At 50.6% G+C, this 18,186-nt stretch overlaps 8 protein-coding genes; 3 read left to right on the plus strand and 5 right to left on the minus strand.

The window, feature by feature from the left end:
• Positions 1–398: 398 nt before the first annotated feature.
• FFUJ_00404 (uncharacterized protein) lies at positions 399–2,551 on the plus strand (the record flags this gene model as incomplete). XM_023573331.1 has 6 exons in its annotated part: positions 399–588; positions 649–852; positions 914–1,326; positions 1,381–1,752; positions 1,802–1,995; positions 2,134–2,551. 6 exons carry the CDS (start codon positions 399–401, stop codon positions 2,549–2,551), a joined length of 1,791 nt encoding a protein of 596 aa, XP_023425070.1.
• Positions 2,552–2,799: 248 nt separating this feature from the next.
• Positions 2,800–4,606, minus strand: FFUJ_00403 (probable ILV1-anabolic serine and threonine dehydratase precursor; the record flags this gene model as incomplete). XM_023573332.1 has 2 exons in its annotated part: positions 2,800–4,329; positions 4,382–4,606. 2 exons carry the CDS (start codon positions 4,604–4,606, stop codon positions 2,800–2,802), a joined length of 1,755 nt encoding a protein of 584 aa, XP_023425071.1.
• Positions 4,607–5,272: 666 nt separating this feature from the next.
• FFUJ_00402 (uncharacterized protein) lies at positions 5,273–5,755 on the minus strand (the record flags this gene model as incomplete). Its single annotated transcript, XM_023573333.1, has 1 exon — positions 5,273–5,755. The coding sequence occupies one exon, from the start codon at positions 5,753–5,755 to the stop codon at positions 5,273–5,275; it is 483 nt and encodes a 160-aa protein (XP_023425072.1).
• A 598-nt stretch (positions 5,756–6,353) lies between these two features.
• FFUJ_00401 (related to glycosyl hydrolase) lies at positions 6,354–8,259 on the minus strand (the record flags this gene model as incomplete). XM_023573334.1 has 2 exons in its annotated part: positions 6,354–7,730; positions 7,786–8,259. 2 exons carry the CDS (start codon positions 8,257–8,259, stop codon positions 6,354–6,356), a joined length of 1,851 nt encoding a protein of 616 aa, XP_023425073.1.
• A 1,340-nt stretch (positions 8,260–9,599) lies between these two features.
• FFUJ_00400 (related to rho coiled-coil associated kinase alpha) lies at positions 9,600–12,818 on the plus strand (the record flags this gene model as incomplete). XM_023573335.1 has 2 exons in its annotated part: positions 9,600–10,755; positions 10,804–12,818. The coding sequence occupies 2 exons, from the start codon at positions 9,600–9,602 to the stop codon at positions 12,816–12,818; spliced, it is 3,171 nt and encodes a 1,056-aa protein (XP_023425074.1).
• A 405-nt stretch (positions 12,819–13,223) lies between these two features.
• Positions 13,224–15,569, minus strand: FFUJ_00399 (related to excision repair protein RAD4; the record flags this gene model as incomplete). Its single annotated transcript, XM_023573336.1, has 1 exon — positions 13,224–15,569. The coding sequence occupies one exon, from the start codon at positions 15,567–15,569 to the stop codon at positions 13,224–13,226; it is 2,346 nt and encodes a 781-aa protein (XP_023425075.1).
• Positions 15,570–15,860: 291 nt separating this feature from the next.
• FFUJ_00398 (related to VPS28 protein, involved in vacuolar traffic) lies at positions 15,861–16,688 on the plus strand (the record flags this gene model as incomplete). XM_023573337.1 has 3 exons in its annotated part: positions 15,861–15,944; positions 16,000–16,236; positions 16,296–16,688. 3 exons carry the CDS (start codon positions 15,861–15,863, stop codon positions 16,686–16,688), a joined length of 714 nt encoding a protein of 237 aa, XP_023425076.1.
• A 138-nt stretch (positions 16,689–16,826) lies between these two features.
• FFUJ_00397 (related to phosphatidylinositol 4-phosphate 5-kinase) lies at positions 16,827–18,089 on the minus strand (the record flags this gene model as incomplete). Its single annotated transcript, XM_023573338.1, has 1 exon — positions 16,827–18,089. The coding sequence occupies one exon, from the start codon at positions 18,087–18,089 to the stop codon at positions 16,827–16,829; it is 1,263 nt and encodes a 420-aa protein (XP_023425077.1).
• Positions 18,090–18,186: the final 97 nt, after the last annotated feature.

Consider the following 18,186-nt stretch of genomic DNA (forward strand, 5'->3'; position numbering starts at 1 on the left):
GTAGAGGAACGGTTATAGTCTGGTGGTATAGCCAGTTCAACAAGACAGGGTGAGGATTGAACACAGCAGCCGTAAGTCCATAATACTACCGCAAGATTAAGGCGCTTCTCGTCTTTTAACTAAGTATCCAAGAAGCAATTATCTATTCAATTAAATTGTGAGATGTGACATCCATGGATATAGTACGGCCACACCTCAGGAGGTTGACAGAACCCCTGTAATTTATCAACATTAATTACACGCCACGTTCTATTGTTATTGTTTACTATCCAAACTTTTTTCATCTTCAGCCCCTTTCTGAGTATACAAATTTCATGTTTGCTACGAAATACAGCAATCCCTCTTTTTGTCCCTACCTTTCTGTGTAATAGATTCTTGAATCTCATAACAGTCGCGACATGTCTGATCACAGCTCACCAGATGCACCTCAGTCACCGCGTGATTTGAGCTATGACCCTGATAGGTATGATTGGGAGGATTTTGCCCGAGCTGGAGACGATTGGGAAGACCAAGACAGGCACATCTGCCTGCATGACCAATGCGACCTCTGTCTTCTCGATATGGCACCGGATGATTTGGCCATCGCCGGTATGTGTTGAGAGAGATATGGGCTGCTATTGCTATGCTGATACATCAGTCACCTTATAGTAACGTGCGAAACACATCTTCGCCCTTCATACTGCACCAAGTTGTTCAGATTTCCCGCCGGCAAGGAGGAGTTTCAACCTGATGGAGAGAGGTGGATTCTATGTTGGGATGCTAAATGCAATCAGTCATCTGAAGTTGTGACGATGCATGCTTCCTGTTACCAACTCTTCTTTCAGCATTACACTCATGATAACCCCCTCAAAGGTGTGTGGATTGCCACAGAGTAGACATTACTTCAATCCACGACTTGGCTTCAAGTTGCAAGACAACAGCCTCGTATCAGTGAGCCCCTCGATTGCCGAATCGTTGGGAATACCGCAGCTGGCTCAACTGCCCCCAAGCCTTGTCCAAGATATCAGGTCCATGTCTCCTGATAGTCAAGTTTGGGCTTACTTGGCTATCAAAGATCGTGCAGAGGGGATTTCATCTGCAGCTGGCCGAGATGACCTGTCTTGCATGCTTGACAAAGTCGAGTCTTGGACTAGGGACGAGGGTGCACCTGTGATGAGCGACAGCTTTGCTGGGGATTGGAGTTTCCGGGTCTCGATAGATCGCCGCGGTATACGCAACATTGAAAGAATCTTTGGTATCTCTTCCTACGCAGGTTGGCGGAGTGAAAGCCTTGCCTTCGCTCTGATACCCCCAGATCAAGCAATGAGAAGTTGTGTTGATTTCAGGGTATGTGGCACAAACTCTTGTCATGATTATTCGAAATGCTAACCGTTCATTTAGCTTGGAGCAGCTCGTCTTGATCTATGGGGTGGCAGGTCAGTCCTGTGGGATACACCGAGTCCTCCTTTAGGGGGTAAAGTCTCATGGTTCACCGCGTCTGGTCCATCGCAATTAAGCAATGTGCGTCTGCGCATGCTGGACTTGCGCAGCACCAGGGGCCTCACCTTCTTTTACGCTGGGTCTTCTCTGCGAGCTATTCATTCTCATACGCCTCGCTTCCCAACTGCGTTGACGACATATGCGCGTTTGCCCGAACACGATCGAAAGCATGTGGTTTGGGCTCATGTCCCTATCTCACCTAACGATCGAGTTATCGGATTAGGCATACGAACAAGTGGCACGAAAGGTGGATTCGCCTCACCCTCTGTTCTAGTAAGTCTCATCTTCGCGAGGTGCAGATCATCATAGCTGATCAAACAAGATTCGTACTGAGCTTGCTGGTGATATTGTCATCGGCCCTCAGCCCAAGCCTGTTCACCACGACTTGCCTCTCGTCCTCATTAAGGATTACAGCTGCGACATTATACCGGAGTTTTTCGCATACAGTTTACCTGATATTAACGGTGAATATATGCTTCTCGCGGTGGCAGGAGAGTCATGTGAACCTAACGCAGAGTCCACACGTCGATTCCCGCCCAGAACACTATCAACAATAACCCACAGCTGAAGTTGTACTCTCCTCCAAACCCGGGTACCTCTCCAGGGGACCACCCGAATTGATGTATTCGCTTGCAAAGCCACGGGTTTGTGCAGAGGGATCATATTTGGGTACGAGCATGGTGCCCAGGGGGCTGTTGGTCAATGCCGTATCGGAATTGACAATGTAACCACCTACATCAATCCCACGGGGATTTGTTACAGCGATATGATGCGGGCTCATTGCTGTGACGGCGATGATGATTGTTCCAACGAAGAACATGAACCTTCGGAGGAGATGGAATGCACAGCACATCAAGGTTCCTCCAAGGTTGAATGCTACAGTGGCGCAGATGGCCATCATCACAACGATAGTGATGAGCATGTGGTCTGCGTACCCATCGAAGGGTACCTCGATTGCCACTGGGATGACCGATGGACTCGACTGGATGTAAAAGAACATGCCCCTGAAGCCGTTGAGGCAATAATGCAAGTGGATATGAACGGCAGAAATCCCCGCGTATTCACGGTATAATGCATCACAGCACATTCACAACCTCGGCAATACAGCTGCAAACACATCAGCTCAGTTGCACTCTTCAGCCCATTTCTATATTGCATGTCCCATGCACATAATTCCAGTCTACATCGTTTCGTTCAAATTCGCTAAAGCTGTGACCCAAACAACAACATCCGTCTTTTACAGAACTAAACATCACATTTTATGAACCCAACGCCGAATGTTACACGACCCAGATATGCATGCCTTCTCGTCAACTCGCTCTAAGTTCGCAGGAATGTCTTAAACACTTGCGAGTTGGTGCAGTCTTCATAGGGGTATCCGATCTTGCGCAAAAATGACTCCAGCTCAGGGACCTCGTCGTCAGGACACAAGATGCCAGTAACAATCTTGCCCACATCACCGCCGTAATTACGGTACTGGAACAGGCTGATGTTGAACTTGGGTCGAAGTGTCACGAGGAACTTCTCGAGAGCTCCAGGTCTCTCGGGGAATGTGAACATGTATAGCCGCTCGTTGGGAACACCAGATCGACCGCCGACGAGGTATCGAATGTGACTCTTTGCGAGTTCATCTTGTGATAGATCGGTCACGTTCATGTTGTCGGATTGGATACGGTCCATAAGAGAGCGGAGTTCCTCTGATCGCTGGTGGGCAGGAGCGGTCAGAGACACACCGATGAGGATGTTGGCGACTTCGTCTGTCGAGTATCGGTAGGTGAACTCGGTAACGGCATGAGGCATGATGTTGTTGATGAGCTCGGAGAATGCTCCAGGCTGTTCGGGAATCTGAACGGCAAGCAAAGCCTCCTTACCCTCACCCATGGTAGCACGCTCAGCGACGAACCTTAGACGGTCAAAGTTCATGTTGGCGCCTGATGTCACAGCAATGAGGTTGCGCTTCGAGTCGTTTGAGGGGTTCTGGGAGACGTATTTCTTGAGGCCGGCGATGGAAAGGGCTCCAGCGGGCTCAAGGCCGGATCGGGTGTCGTCGTACATGTCCTTGATAGCGGCGCAGATCTCGTCGGTCGTCACTTCAACGACGTCGTCGATAACCTCCTTGCAGATGCGGAATGTCTCTTCTCCAGGAATCTTGACGGCAGCACCATCGGCGAACAGACCGACCTCCTTGAGCAATACCCGCTCTCCTGCCTTCAACGACTGCGCCATGGCGTTGGCGTCGTGGGCCTCAACACCGATGATCTTGACGTGGGGAGCCATGCGCTTGACATACAGGCCAATTCCGGCAATGAGACCACCACCGCCGACACCGCAGAAGATAGCCTCCACCTTGGCCATGTTGACCTGGCCAAACAATTCGTTTCCAATGGTTCCTTGACCAGCGATAACATACGGATCGTCAAAGGGTGGGATGTTGATAAGACCATCTTGCACCTCTCTTCTTGCGCACTCCTCCTTGGCCGCATCGAAATCAGCGCCATGCAACACAACATGGCCGCCCAAACGAGCAACGTTCAAGTGCTTGATACTAGGGGTCGCTTCGGGCATGACAATAGTCGCAGGGATCTTGAGCTTGCGTGCCGAAAAAGCGACACCCTGAGCGTGGTTACCGGCAGAACAGCACACGACACCCTTCCAGCTCTTCTTTGGGTCGAGATGGGCCATCTTGTTGTAAGCGCCGCGCAGCTTGAAGCTGAATACGGGTTGCTCGTCTTCGCGCTTGAGGAGGACATTGCATTCGAGTCGGTTGCTGAGGTTGATAGCGTGTGTGAGGGGAGTGACCTTGCAGGCCTCGTAGACTCGAGATGTGGCGCTGGCGATAAGACGAAGGTACTAAGACTATCAGCTTCGCAATCGGTACTAGTTGAGAGAGTATTATACTCACATCTGGGTATCCTGTAGGGAGGAGATACTCGTCAGGCACAATCTCCTTAATGCGCGCCCGCTTCTCCTCCGACGGTGTAGACGGGTTGACGCTGTACTCTGTCAACGCCATTCCGGTCATCGGCGTATGCGGCCGAGAGTGAGAGTCGCCGTTTGTGCCATTGGTAGTGCCATTCACGGCGCCGTTCACAGGCACCGCAACAATGGGATCGTGAGCTGAAGGCATCGTGAGGGAATGTGTGAAGAGATTATGTGGAAAAGGGAAACAAAGGTTGGAGTGAGGAAAAGGTAAATATTATTTAGTCCTTCTTTCTCTAGTCACCGCCGAACGACCGGACCTGAATTTTTGTTGGACACCAGCTGTGAGTCAATTGGCACAGGGGTGACGTAGAATTGTGGGGTGACCACAGCGAGATAAGAAGTATACAGCGGGTGCGGATGTTGCTTGGGCGGACTCACCGAGTCCGTTGAAAGCCGATCTAAGGCCGATTGTCGTGCCATGTGTACAGTGAAATTGCTCAGAGTTGAGCAGGTAACAAGAATAATGGCCTGACTTATTGAGATGAAAGACATCAGATAGAAGAGTCACCTTTAAAGACCCTGAAATACTGCGTACAATTTAGTGAATGTTTATCCCCAATGGAGGGGCTGGAATACAACCCGTGGGGTTCGACATCGGAGGTTGTACCTGTTCCACCACCAACCACAGCTCTTGTATTTGTCTTTTTCAGGGCGTGCCTTGCGTGTTAGTGAAAGGCGTTTGGACAATGCGATGGTCTTGTACTGTGAAACTCATTTGTTTGGTTATCGTATTCTCAAATTCGGATATCGCTCTAATCAAATATTCACATTCCAAGCCCAACTCCTAAAAGCATTATTCCCTCCCATAATTTTACTTCCTCACTGCATCGTCGTATGCAGGCGGTGCATCCTTTTCAACATGTCGTTGGTTCATGGGACCCAACTCGTAGCCACCGTTATTAGGCTCCTCGTGAAAGTCCCTTGTTTGGTAAACATTCTGACTTGAGCTGCTACCAATCATGCCAACCCTTTGTGCTCCTGAATGGACCATGGCAACACCCGCTTGTCGTCTCTCTTCTCGTCGGTAATCCCTCTCTGCTCGTTGTTCGGCTCGGAGTTGCATACGCTCAGCACGCTGCATCTTTTTCTGATATCGACGCTCCGCCTTGCGTTGGTGGCATGAAGATCGACCGATGTTCATGGCCATGTAACCGGGGTTGGGACCCATGAGTTGAGGTTGTTGGACGAGATAGGTTTGTTGCTGTTGACTTCCGTAGCACCCATTTGAGCGAGGCTGTTTTGAGGAGTCTGTAGCACTCATAATAGCGCTGATTGTAAGACCGATGAGACCCATGATGAGTGTAATTGGGTTGTTTCGTTTGTTTGTAGAGTATGTGATGTAGGGTAGTTGTTTTGGATGTATTATATGTCTGTTTGATGATGAGAATATCCTTTCTCCTACGACGAACCACGGCTTCTTATAGCTTTCAAGATATTGCTCCCTCTCAATCGAAGCCATTCCCTAATTGTAGGTTCATTCGACAATTCCACGGCGCAGCTTCTAATGCGAATGCGCAGCCACGCTGACGTACTAACATATCGAATGAATCTCCAAATAGGGCTTAGCGTCACTTTGGTGATGGTTGTCACAACCAACCTAGCGTCGCCTATCTCCTATGTAATATTCGCATTCGCTTTTGGGAAGCCGATTTGCCGTTTTCCTCAATCGGAATGCGACCATGTTAGCTTCATGTTTTATCATTTGTTCATGTATCATAACATAGGATGATCTTGATGGACGACATCTCGGATCGGAGAAGGGCACTAATCACTCATCATCGAGACGTGCTTTGAAGTTTACGAACGCAAATACGTTCAGATCGTCATCATTCTATCGCAGTCTATGCAGTCTACTCTATAAACGCATTTTATCAGTCATAAGCATGAAATCGTCATCGTTCAAATGATCGGGAAAGCTCCCAATATGCTCTAAGCAGTGCAATTCCTCCAATTTGTGTCTCGACAGTCCGGCCACGGCCCCGTTTATTCGGGTCCTGTCCCTTCATCTTCACCTCTCGAGGTGAATGTCCTCCGCGACGAGGTACAAGGTCTCCCCCAACACTGTCCATAACATGCTGGTCGGACTTCGGCCCTGATGGTGACCAGTGTCCTGTACCTGGAGTCCATCGGTGAAGTCCACCCCAGGTCTCGTCATCAGGCGTTCCTTGGTTGCGGTAGTCAGTTGCGTTCTCTGCGGCGTGGTCGATACCGTCAGTATCCAATGTTGGGACAGCACCGTAGATGCCAGCTCCCCACCACATGCCAAAGAGGCCATCGTCGTTGCGAGTCTTCAGAGCTGCATGGGCGTTGTGCTTGACCCAGCCCAAGTACGACTGGCATGCATCTGCGTGAATGCCTTTCACACGTCGGTATCCACGGGGATCGATTGTTCTGCCCTGCTTGGCGACTAGAGGTTCAAGAGGGCTGCAGAATGCTGTGAAGTGATGGAAGAATATGCCTTTGAAAGTCTGGCCGTCCTGGGAGCAGGTGCTACTAGCATCGCACTGCTCTTCCAGGATGCCTCCTCGGCCAAGCCCATACCACGGAGGCAACTGACCAGGGCCCAAGTGTTTCAGGTCATCGACGGGCTTGTTCTCTTTCAGATTCCATCCTGTAGCTCTGATGACGGACTGAATAAGACGATGCCCGTCTTCCAGATACGAAGCGCTTCCACTGACAGACCAGAGACCTCGTTGGCCTGTGAGCAAGACACCTTGGTTGTACGTGTACACCATCTCGTCTCGAAGATCGCACTTCGTGTTACCGGGCTTGGTGCTATCGATGTGATATCCATCCACAAATAGACCCAGGGAGTTGGTCATGTTGACATCGATGAGCCACTTGTACCCTCGCATGGCGGCCTCCAGGTGTGCAGGGTCGTTACCCGGGAATACAGCACTGTTCAGCCATGGTGCAGTGAAGTTGTCACCAGGAAAGTGCTCGTACATGGAAATCGAAGCAGCCACCCAGAGTTCATTCGTAATGGCGTTTTTGTATGGATTCAAGCGAGGGTTCCAGACCATGCCTCCATTGCAGAACTTTGTCTCCCACCCGTGAGTTGCCAGGTTCCAGAAGATGCGAGAGCGGTGCGCAAAGGATGAGAACCAGTTGTAGCCCTGCCATGGCATAGATTCGATGACTTCCCTCAGATTACTTCCCTCAGAAACCCCCTCGGATTTTATCTTGGGGTAATGAAGATCAGCGTGAGTTCTCACGAATTTGATGGCCTCGATCCAGCCAAGGGCGACCCATAATATGTCGTCGTAAGCCTGCGTCAAATGTCAATAAGACAGAAAGCTTCGTTCCTCATAGGAGTCGACTTACCTGGCCTCTGATTGACAGCACATCTTGTCCAAAGTACGAACCCACAAGCTGCGCATAGAAAGTTGCGATGATGTTCTCTTTCACCCTCCAATCGTCAATACCAGCAAGATCGACCGAATCGATAGCTTTGGACAAAGTGGTGAGCATTCCAGCCACGAGTGTCCCTGCAACAGCAGCAGTCCAGTCTATAGCAGATGGCCATGTTGCGTAATCCGGCTCAAAGAAGTGGTCTTGAAGAGACGAAAGAGCACTGAGGGCGTCCTCGAGAATCTGAGTGTCTGCTGGTTTGGTATCAGAGGGCTTCGAAGAGAAAGTCAAAAATGTTTCAGGAAGAGGACGGCAGTTTGTTGGCGGCTCGTTATAGAGAACGGGGCAGTACTCTTTGTGGGCACCCTCACGGCTGGGTGCAGCTGATATGGGCTGGATGATGGTGAGCAAGCTGGCGATACCAGCGATGATTTTGAGCCAGGCCATGGCAGCTACAATAGGTCTTTCAAGCACCTAGAAGCAAGATTTTGAGTTCGTTTTTCGGCGGTAGATGTGAAAAATCAATCTTCTGATGAAGCCTCGTAATGCTCATGAAATAGAGTTGCCCATCTCATAAATTGTGGCTATGCGATCTCGGAGTATATCAAGGAATGAGATAAGCTAGGTAAGTATGTTCAGAACGGCCAATTCAATCTCCCAAGGAGAAGGAAGGGCCGAGTGAAATATGTGTAGGGAGAAAAGAAAGAAGGAAAAGGAAAAATGACGCAGAAACTCGAGACGATGTCAAGTCAAGATCAAAATTATCTCTACATATCTGACAGAGAGACTGACACTGACACTGACAGTGCAACACAACGGACGATCTGCCCCACCACGAAACAAATCGAGCAGGTCACAAGATTCTAGAACGATTTTAAATGACTAGAGGCTGAAGAGACGGTGAGAAAGGAAAAGATTGAGGTTAGTTGACAGGATATCACTCATATCTTGGCTCTTGAGTTTGCTTGGCTCTGATCATGATCAGTCAAGTCCTTGTTGAATGAATGAGAGTGTATCACTTCTATGATGCAAGATAAGAGTTTGATGCGCAATTACAATCACTGCCACAAGATAATACTGTTACAGTCAGTTGATATTCTCAACCTAAGATGCAGTCGTCAGTCTCAAATGCCTAGATAGTCATGCCTCAGTAAGATCCAGTTGGTTTTAAAACTTTACACATATCAAACTCTAGGTTAACCTCATGCAAGAAAACGTCCTGTAACCTAAAACTTGACGCGCTGTGCACCTGCAGCATCGTTAACCCAAAACGGCCCGGCGATGGAAGACAGGGCTTTCGTTCGACAGTTGGGTTCATCCAATCACATCACGCGCTGAAGGCCTTAGCGGCTCTAACAGCGTGAATCCCAACCTCGAGTGGCTGGTATCAGTTGCGGGAGTGGGTCTCGAGACGCTTTGTTTACTTTCGCCCAAAAACAGTCAAGACCCCGGCCTCTTGTTTCCCGTCTCTAAACACAGCCAGCTTCACAGGTACTTCTACTTCAGCAGGCCTCTCTTTCTCTCCACCACAACATTGTCACTTTTCTATCCCTACATCTTCATATTGGGCATCTTCTCTTCTCCCACGTCGCGTTCTGCCTAACAGATGTATCCCCAATACCAGTCGACATAGCATTGACTTCCTCCCAAACCCCTGACCAAACGAACACGCCGTTTTTCCACAACTATACGCGCCACGGGTGCTATAGCATCCTCGCCTAACATCGTCCAATTTCCAAGCTCTTCACCAAATACAAATACACGCCCACAGCGCGTGAGAAGGAGCCATGGAGGTCGACGCCGCAAGCAGATATCGATCCCGCATTCTTAGAGAAATGAAAGCAAACCGCGACAACCCCTTCAACTCACCACCCTCATCAACTGGTTCACACGGCACCGTCAGCCCTACGCTATCTTCAGTCTTCTCCGACCCCGACGGCGAGTCCACAAGAAGACTTAACGAGGATATTGCTCGCGTCACTGCGCCTCGCAACCTCCCCGTCAACTGGGAGGCTGCCCATCGCAAGTGGCCCGAGTTCTTTGGCATGCCCAAGACCCGCGAGGTGCCTGTCTACGACGATAACACTGACACTCGGCCTATGAGTGCTGAGTCCAAGGAGAACAAGCCCCCTGCCTCTGGAATCAAGTTCGCCATTGACGACATCACACAAGACACCTGGCAAGGTTCTGCTAGAACGCGTGCTGAGATGCAGCCTCGCGTCGATAACGAGTCCGACCTGTCTTCAATCCTTTCCAAGTCTCCTAACCGAGCCCTTTCTTACCACTCTTGGAACAAGAACGCACATAACCCTAGCCCGTTGTCCAAGGTCCACAACCGAACCTCATCCGAATCAATGGCCGCACAAAAACAACTGCGACGAGAGACGATCTCCGAGGCATTTGACCGCCTACGCAGCAGTGCAAAGAGCCCTGAGCCTCGAGATCAAAATCAGCAAAACAAGTCTTCACCACAAATGTCTTCAGCCAAGTCCAGCTTAACCGCTGTTCCTCCTTCGCCCGCCTCCATTGCGAGCCCTGCACACAACGAAAGCAACGCTCGCTCTTTCTTTATGCCCGACATCTCACATCTCGGTGACTTTGTCGATGGCACTCTTCGATTCAGTGGCTCGATGCGGAATGGTGTTCCCATTTTTGTCAAGAATGGCAGAGTTCATGACCGTTATGAGAAGCCATCGCTTTCGGCTCATGCCGAAGTTGACGAAGTTGAGGTGCCAGAAGATGAAGAGAAGATATTTGTTTCGATGGATATGATCCGCGAAGAAATCATCTCTCTCCAAGAGCACTACGACAAGGTTCAGGAGTATGCCGAGAACCTGCAGCAACAGGTTGAGCAATTGGAGGCTCAACTGAAGTCACGAAAGTCGTATGACGATGACTACGATTCTACTCGGGCTAACGAGAAACTCATGGCTCAAAAGAACCGTAAGTCCCTGATCATGGTATTCTAAGCGCGCTACTGACTCATTCTAGGTCTGGAAGTTGAGGTTTCCACTCTCCAATCTCGCTTGGAGCAAGCCTCGCGCAAGATCAGCTTGAATGAGATTGAAAACGACTCTTTGGCTCAAGAACGAGACCGCGCAGTGAGGAAGCTGCAAGAGGCTTGTGAGGATATCAACAAGCTCACTCGCAAGCTTAGCACGAAACAGAAGGAACTGGAGACAACACACAAGCAGCTCGAGTCGACAGAGCAAATTCGTAATGAGAACGACACTCTCCGACGAGATCTGATGTCTCTGAAACACGGCCGTGACTCGTTGGACCTTGAGAACAAGTCCCTCTCTGCTGCCAATGATACTCTACGAAAGGAGCATGAGACTATGAAGGAGGAGATTGAGTCTCTGCGATCCGACAACAATACCGTCAGACGTGAAAACCAGTCCTTGATTGGCGAGAACCGTTCACTGCGAACTACAAACAAGACTCTCACGGATGAGAACGAGGAGCTCCGCGAAAACCTTGACGGACTTCAGCATGAGCTTGACGCAGCGAAGGAAGAGGTTGAAGCTCTTCAACAAGAACTCCAGAACGTGTCTCAGGAGAAGTCTACGCTTGGCGAGGATAACGCGAGCCTGGTGCGACACAACGAAAAGTACTTTGAGGAGAACAAGGTTCTTCGACGCGAGAATTCGGGCTTTGAGCGAAGCATTCATGATCTTCACGACGAGAACGTGAAACTCAAAGATGAGGTTGACTTTCTCAAGCAGCAGTTGGAGTCTTTCCGCCCAGTTCCCAAGGAGGACTTTTCTGCGCGTCTCGATGATGAGACAGAGGAGAACATGACCTCAGCCTTCTTCATTCCTGACATCACCATCAACAGCAACACTGGCGACGTTGATACTGCCGAGAACGCCCAAGCTACTGAGACCAAGGAGATTACCGAGCCTATCGAGGATAGCGGCAGATTGCCAACAATCCCTGATCTCACCGAAGAGGAGACTCGTACACATACTAAGCGTGACATCACGTCCCAAAGCGAGACCAGGCATTCTCAGAGCAAGAGCAAGACCTCCAAGTCTGGCAATCAACAGAAGGTTGCTTTCTCAATCCCTGGCAAGTCTTCTATGAAGAGCAGCTCCAATGTCGCAAACCAGGGCAGCAAGCGCCGAACCACTTCCGACTCCAAGAGACGCTCCTCTATGAAGGGCATTGCAACATATGACATGGACACCTTGGAGGACAACGATGAGACTACTGGTCTACAATCAGTTGAGAATGCTACACAGGACAACTCGACCCAGCTGAGCGTCGTACCCAAGACACGTAAGGAGGCCAAGGGCACCGGACAGAAGCAGCCGAACACTCAGAATACTACAGTGCAGAGTGAGAGGTCACAACACAGTCGATCTCACTCCCGATCTTTACGCAAGCAGATTACGACCGACATCACCTCTGCTAGCATCAAGAGCATTGACAAGGATACGTGCCCCGTCCTCTCCAGCGATGCCAAGAGAGTGCTTGATGACCTTTGCGAGCATGAATGCCGTAACTGCACTGTCTGCAGCCGAATCACATCCCACCGTAACATCTTCACTTCCGCCGATATTGCCGCCGGCAAGAAGCGTGTTACTGTTCCCCGACCAGTCCCTGTCACCGATCGTGATTTGTCAGTAGAGGACCCTACCATGCGGCCTACTCAGCACCCAGGACATGCTCTTGCTGTGGTTATCAAGGGCTTGGAGGATGAGTCTCATCATCTCCAGCTTGAGCTCACCCGCATTCAGGCGCAGTACAATGGTCGCGATAAGGCCTTGGGTCGCCGCGAGCGTCTCAACCTTGCTGAGACCATTCGCACACTTCTCAAGCGACTTGAGGCTAAGAACGATCAGATCTACAGCCTCTACGATGTCCTTGAGGGTCAGAAGGCCGCCGGTCAGGCTATGTCAGAGGAGGAGATTGAAATGACTGTTCTAAACATCACAGGCATGACCGTCCGCGATGTCACTAGCAACAGTGAACTCACCTGGGAGGGTGTTCCTGAGTTATAAACAATTGTTGGCGTGATATGAAGCGTTTTGAGGTTGCAGAATTTGAGATCAATCATTGAAAAAGGCGTTTTTGGCCACACAAAGGACTTTGGGATCACGGGTATCGACCATCGCGGGTTAGATGGCATTACTCGAGGAGTTTGGAATTATCAGGGCCTTCCAATCAGTGTACTGTGTTTTTTGTACAAATATGTATGACTCGCTAGTCTTTGGCGAGAATGACTATGAAAGCATTTTTGAGTTGAATCACTTATACCCCATTGCACAGTCAAGTGTTTGATAAATCTTTTCACAGCCACAGTGAAGTTGAACAGAAAAGGTAGGTATCCTTGATTCAGGTCTTTAACAAGTAAAAAATTACATCCGTTTTTGCACACCAGCCCAGAAAAAAACAAGTACTTATATCTACTCTTCATCATCCTCTTCGTCGTCGCTATCAGCATCGCCGTTCTCGCCGTCCATCTCCTCGTCCTCATCTTCGTCCTCATCTTCGTCCTCATCACCTTCACTATCATCCTCCACTTGATCTTCCAGATCAGCCTTCTCATCCTGTCGTCTCTTGCGATCGTCCTCTCTCCTGGCCTCTTCAAGCAACTTGACACGCTCAGCACGAGCCTTTCGCTGTCCCACGACATAAGCACCAAGAGGTGTCTTGGCGAGGTCAAAGTCACGCAAGAAAGCCTCGACCTGAGTGCGGTCCCTCGGGGCGAAGTCGACCTTTGCACGCTTCTCCTCAATGAACTTGCCGTTGGCCTCAAGCTTCTGCACCAGGAGAATGACTTGGCTCGCGAGCTTGACGTTCTTGTTGCCCGTGTTCTTATTGCGGGCCTGCTTGAGCCAGCGCTTGAGCTGGATGACGACGGGGAGAGCGAGCTCGGGGAAGGCGATGCTTGTGGCCCACAGGAAGAAGTACTCGCCAAGAAGCTCAACGAGTTGCTCACCGACGCCGTCTTGGAAGACACGGGTTCGGAGGTATGACTTGGGAGCCTTGTAAGATGTGGTGAAATCGAAGGGCTTGAGGGAAGCGGCCTTGGGGGCCTTCTTCATCTCAGCGGAAGTAAGTACCTCGAGAAGGGGAGAGGCGAGAGGGATGTAAGTTCCAGTGGCGCGGGAGAGTCGGAGCAAAGAGCGGATTAGGTGGAAGCGGAAGGGGAAGTAGATGGCGGTAGGGATGAGGCGCATGGCTCCGAGCGTGACTTGAACAAGGGGATAGATAAGGAGCTTGAGTTGGCTCTCCTTTCCAGCCTCTGCCTCCTTCAAGGGACTGCAGTGCTCGGCAAGAACGCAGGACCAGAAGTCGAGGGAGTGTGTGTACTGCCAGTTGTAGACGATTCGGAATGCATCATTCTTGTTGTGTACGATACTGTTTCGCAGGTGAATAGCGAGCTGTCGGATGAAGGAGAAAGCAGTTGTGTAGCCAACAGACTGGTCGATACCCCAGAGTTCAGCAGCAGAGTTCTTCATGAGATTAATGCCCTGAAGAGTGTTGGCATTTGTGACACGGCAGCCCTGGATAAGACCTTGGTAAACAGCCTTGAGAACTGTCTCTCGAATACCCTTGTCACCAATAACAACCAGACGTCGCAGCACGAGGAATGCTGTGAGCTTTGTCGTCTCGGAACTGGCAGGCTGAGCCCAGAAGTTGACGACGGATTTGGCGAGGGCCTTGACGAGCTTTTTGAAGGAAAGGAGGTACGGGAGAATAGGGGTGATGGATGAGAGTGTGAGCTTCAGGGTCTTGTCGTCGGAGAGAGTGCTCAAGAGGTGCATGATAGACGAGGTGTATGTCTTGAGCAGCAGAGACAATGTGTGGAACTTTCTTGACTCGGTTTGGACGTGGACCTTGCCAGAGGCTGACTCCTTGACGGGGAGATGGTGGTTCATAACCGTGGGGATCTCCTTGAGGGCGAGGAGAAGAATGTCGTTGAAGACCTCAGGGCTGTTGATAGCATATCGCTGCTGAGTCTCCCCATCATCATCCTCGTTCAAGTGCGCAGCGCATCGAAAGGCCAGAACAACCTGTCGGGCCGCCCGTAGAGAGTTCTTCTCGGCCATGGCCTTCCTCCACGAAGCGACAAGCTCGCGGGTCAACTCGTTCCCTTGCGCAACGGCCTCGGCCTCGGCCTCCTTCTCCTTCTTCCGCTTCTTCTTGGGCTGCTCCTCTTCTTGTTCTGACTCGTCGTCGCCACTAAGCGCATCCACCTCTGCGAGGTCGGCGTTGTCGTCAAAGTCGAGGGCCTCGGGGTCGTTCTCTTTGAGGAACTTGTAGAATTCGGGATCATTCTCGGCGAGCTTCTCCATGGTCTCCTTGCTCATGCCAACATCGTCCTCAGCGTCGTCACCGTCATTCCCGTCGCTGTCGGCCGCGATGGGCTGCGCGCCAATTGAGTCGTCAGAGTCGCTGGCATCGTTATCCTCGGCGGCGGCACCGTTCCTCTTTCGCTTTCCAAGCTTGCCGGCCTTCTTATGCTTGCTGTCGATGATATCGTCGAAACCGCCCGAGAAGAACTCATCGACACTCATATCGTTGACCTTCTTGCCCTTGGCGCTGGGCTTCTTGACTTCTCCGTCTTGCCCATCCTTGGAGCCCTTGAGAAACTCTGCATCTTTTGACTTTCTAGCCTTCTTCTTATCCTGCATCTGATGGCGTTGCTTGATTTTGGCGCCTGCTTTCCGCTTGTCGAGAACACCTGTGAGATGTCTCTTCTCAAACTTTTTGGTCGCCTTGAGGTTCTTCTTGCCTGGCGCCATCTTGAAAATCTGCGAAGCGCCTCGGCTGGTGAAGAATTCAAGTCTGGGGATTGGGTGGTTTTTGTTTGCAGATTTTAGATGGGTCTCGTAGAGGCTCTCGCAACCAGACCAAAAACCAAAAATTTTGCTGCACACTTATCGATAAGAGATAGTCGACATAAACGACAGGCGGTGTGGGGGTTCTGCCGCTCACCTACGTAACATGTAGGCATCCCACCTGGAGCTCTCTCTTATTGCGCCGTGGGATACTATTTCATTATAGGCATTGATCAAGCTAATGCCTCTTTCACAATGATTCCAAGACAAGGCTATGCGCCAACTCCTCATAGCTATGTACCCAATACAAGTCTTTCAGCAAGCATAAACCTCGACGAGGTATACTTCAGCTTACATTCCATTGTGTATAACCGTAGCTAACCGCCAAGTGAAGGAAGTCAAGCTCACCAACACCCGTGCCGAGCGCGACCTCCAAGAATCCCTCGCCGAACTCTTCAGCATTATCATAACACTTGATGAACTCGAAAAGGCCTTTTTGAAAGATGCTGTCCCTGAGGCAGAGTATACCGAGATCTGCGAGCGATCGCTGAGGCAGTATAAGGCGCTGCTTGCTGATGAGACGATTGCGAGGGAGTTTGGAGATCTTGAAGATTTTAAGGCCAAGTGGGATGTATGGCGCTCTAAAACATCCCAACAGTTCCTATCAACTCATGGCTAATAATTGTATAGCTCGAAGCTCCTCGCGCAACCGAGCGCATTCGTGTAGGAATGCCCTCGACAACCATCGATCGAGCCCCCTCGGCACAAACTCCCGCCCCCGCCGCAGCCAACAACACAAGCGGCGTTCTCATTCTCGAAGCCACCCAAGAATTCATCACCTTTCTCGATGCCGTTAAGCTCGGTCTCCTTTCCAAGGATCAACTACACCCTCTTCTTTCCGACGTTATCCAATCGGTGAACCGTGTCACAGACAAAGACTTTGAGAACCGCGGCAAGATCGTGCAGTGGCTTATCACCCTTAACCAGATGAGAGCGACGGATGAGTTGAGTGAGAGCCAGGCGCGCGAGCTGGAGCTGGATATTCAGCAGGCGTATCAGGGATTCCGAAGGACGTTAACATGATAAGTTGTGACATGATGATTTTGTATATATTCTTGTTTTGAGCGAAGATGCCTGCGCCCATGCCTGTCCGCATGGTTATTAGAAGTGGTGTGCTTTCTCTATATACCCACAGCGATCATCCTCATGATCCATGGTCCATTATACCAGGAACGTCCAGAAGCTGGGATAGACGAACTCTGACTCGAAAATCCTTCTGACCTGTTCTAGCACGAACCTCTCGACTTTGCCCACGTTCTTCAAGCTCTGCTTTCCGCCAACCCGTTCTCCAATTTCGCTCTCCACGCGAATCTCTTGTAGAAGTCCTCCAAATCGTGGTTTGTGATGGTCATTATTGGCATCTGCTGTAGAAGTGCTCGAACCCCCTTCTTCTTTAGTATCGTCGGGACCGACAGCTGCGAGCGCATCATCTGGGCCGAGGAAGCAAAAATGTACTCGCTTGCGAATATGCGCCAATACTCCCACGCCATCAAACGTCAAGCCTGTAATGTTGAGTTTTAGAGGTATACCCACAAAACTTGGCATGGGATAGTCAAGCAGGATCTCCGCAGTGAGGTTCAAGCGTATATCGCCGTTGTAGCGTATCCTAAAGACGGCTTGCACGTCCTCAACACGAGGTTCTCTCGGCCGCCGGCCTGCTTCTTCTTCTCCTCCCTCCTCTTCGTCATCGTCTACAATCGCCGAGCCGCCAAGATGTGTATCCCTCGTTGGCGGCCGCGACGCCTCCACTGACGTAGGCGCCAGCGTAGAAACGCTTCCTTTCTCACGCAGGCTCTGCAGCGGGTCAAGGCTGGACTTGAAGTTATCAACAGAAGTCAGGCTGCTCTGTGATGGGTTCCGTGTGTGACTTGGGGCTCCCCACTCGCGTGCTGGTGTTCCCGGTACGCTCATCCAGTTAGTATGATGCGCACTCGCAACAGCGGCCAAAGGTGTATGTGTTCCTGTTCCAAGATGACTCTGGAAATAACCCAATCCCGATCCTCCTAGAATTCCTGGCGTTGAAGTTCCTAGGAACGGACTTCCTAGATCATGGCCCATCATCTCATTCCTCAATACCTCGCTCCTCAATCCACCACCTCTCCTCGTTGAACCTCCCCACGGTGTAGGTCCAGGCCTCATCCTTGTTGGCTCTGGGGGCGGAGGAGGTGATGGCTCTTCTTCGCTATCCTCTTCATCATCGTCCAAATCCTCCTCGTAGAAATCAGGTAGAGGATCTGTAATGTCCTTGAGCTCAAGCTGTGGAGGGATGGTCCCAAAGTCGAAACCGTGGACGTTTACTGAGCGAATGAATTTTGGTAACGGAACTGTCTGGAATTTCTCGTGGACGAATTCCCGTATGCGTTCAGCGAGGGCGTCGCCATCGGGGCCGCTAGTGAGCGTCTCCCAATTCAGGTCAATCGACATGATCTTATGTCTCAGTTGTTGTTGATGGTCAAAATTGAGTGCACTTTGGAATAGGATGTGGATTGAGATGACGGATGGAGCTGAGCTCCTAGGGCTT

Source organism: Fusarium fujikuroi, chromosome FFUJ_chr01, assembly GCF_900079805.1.
Source record: "Fusarium fujikuroi IMI 58289 draft genome, chromosome FFUJ_chr01".
NCBI lineage: Eukaryota > Fungi > Ascomycota > Sordariomycetes > Hypocreales > Nectriaceae > Fusarium > Fusarium fujikuroi.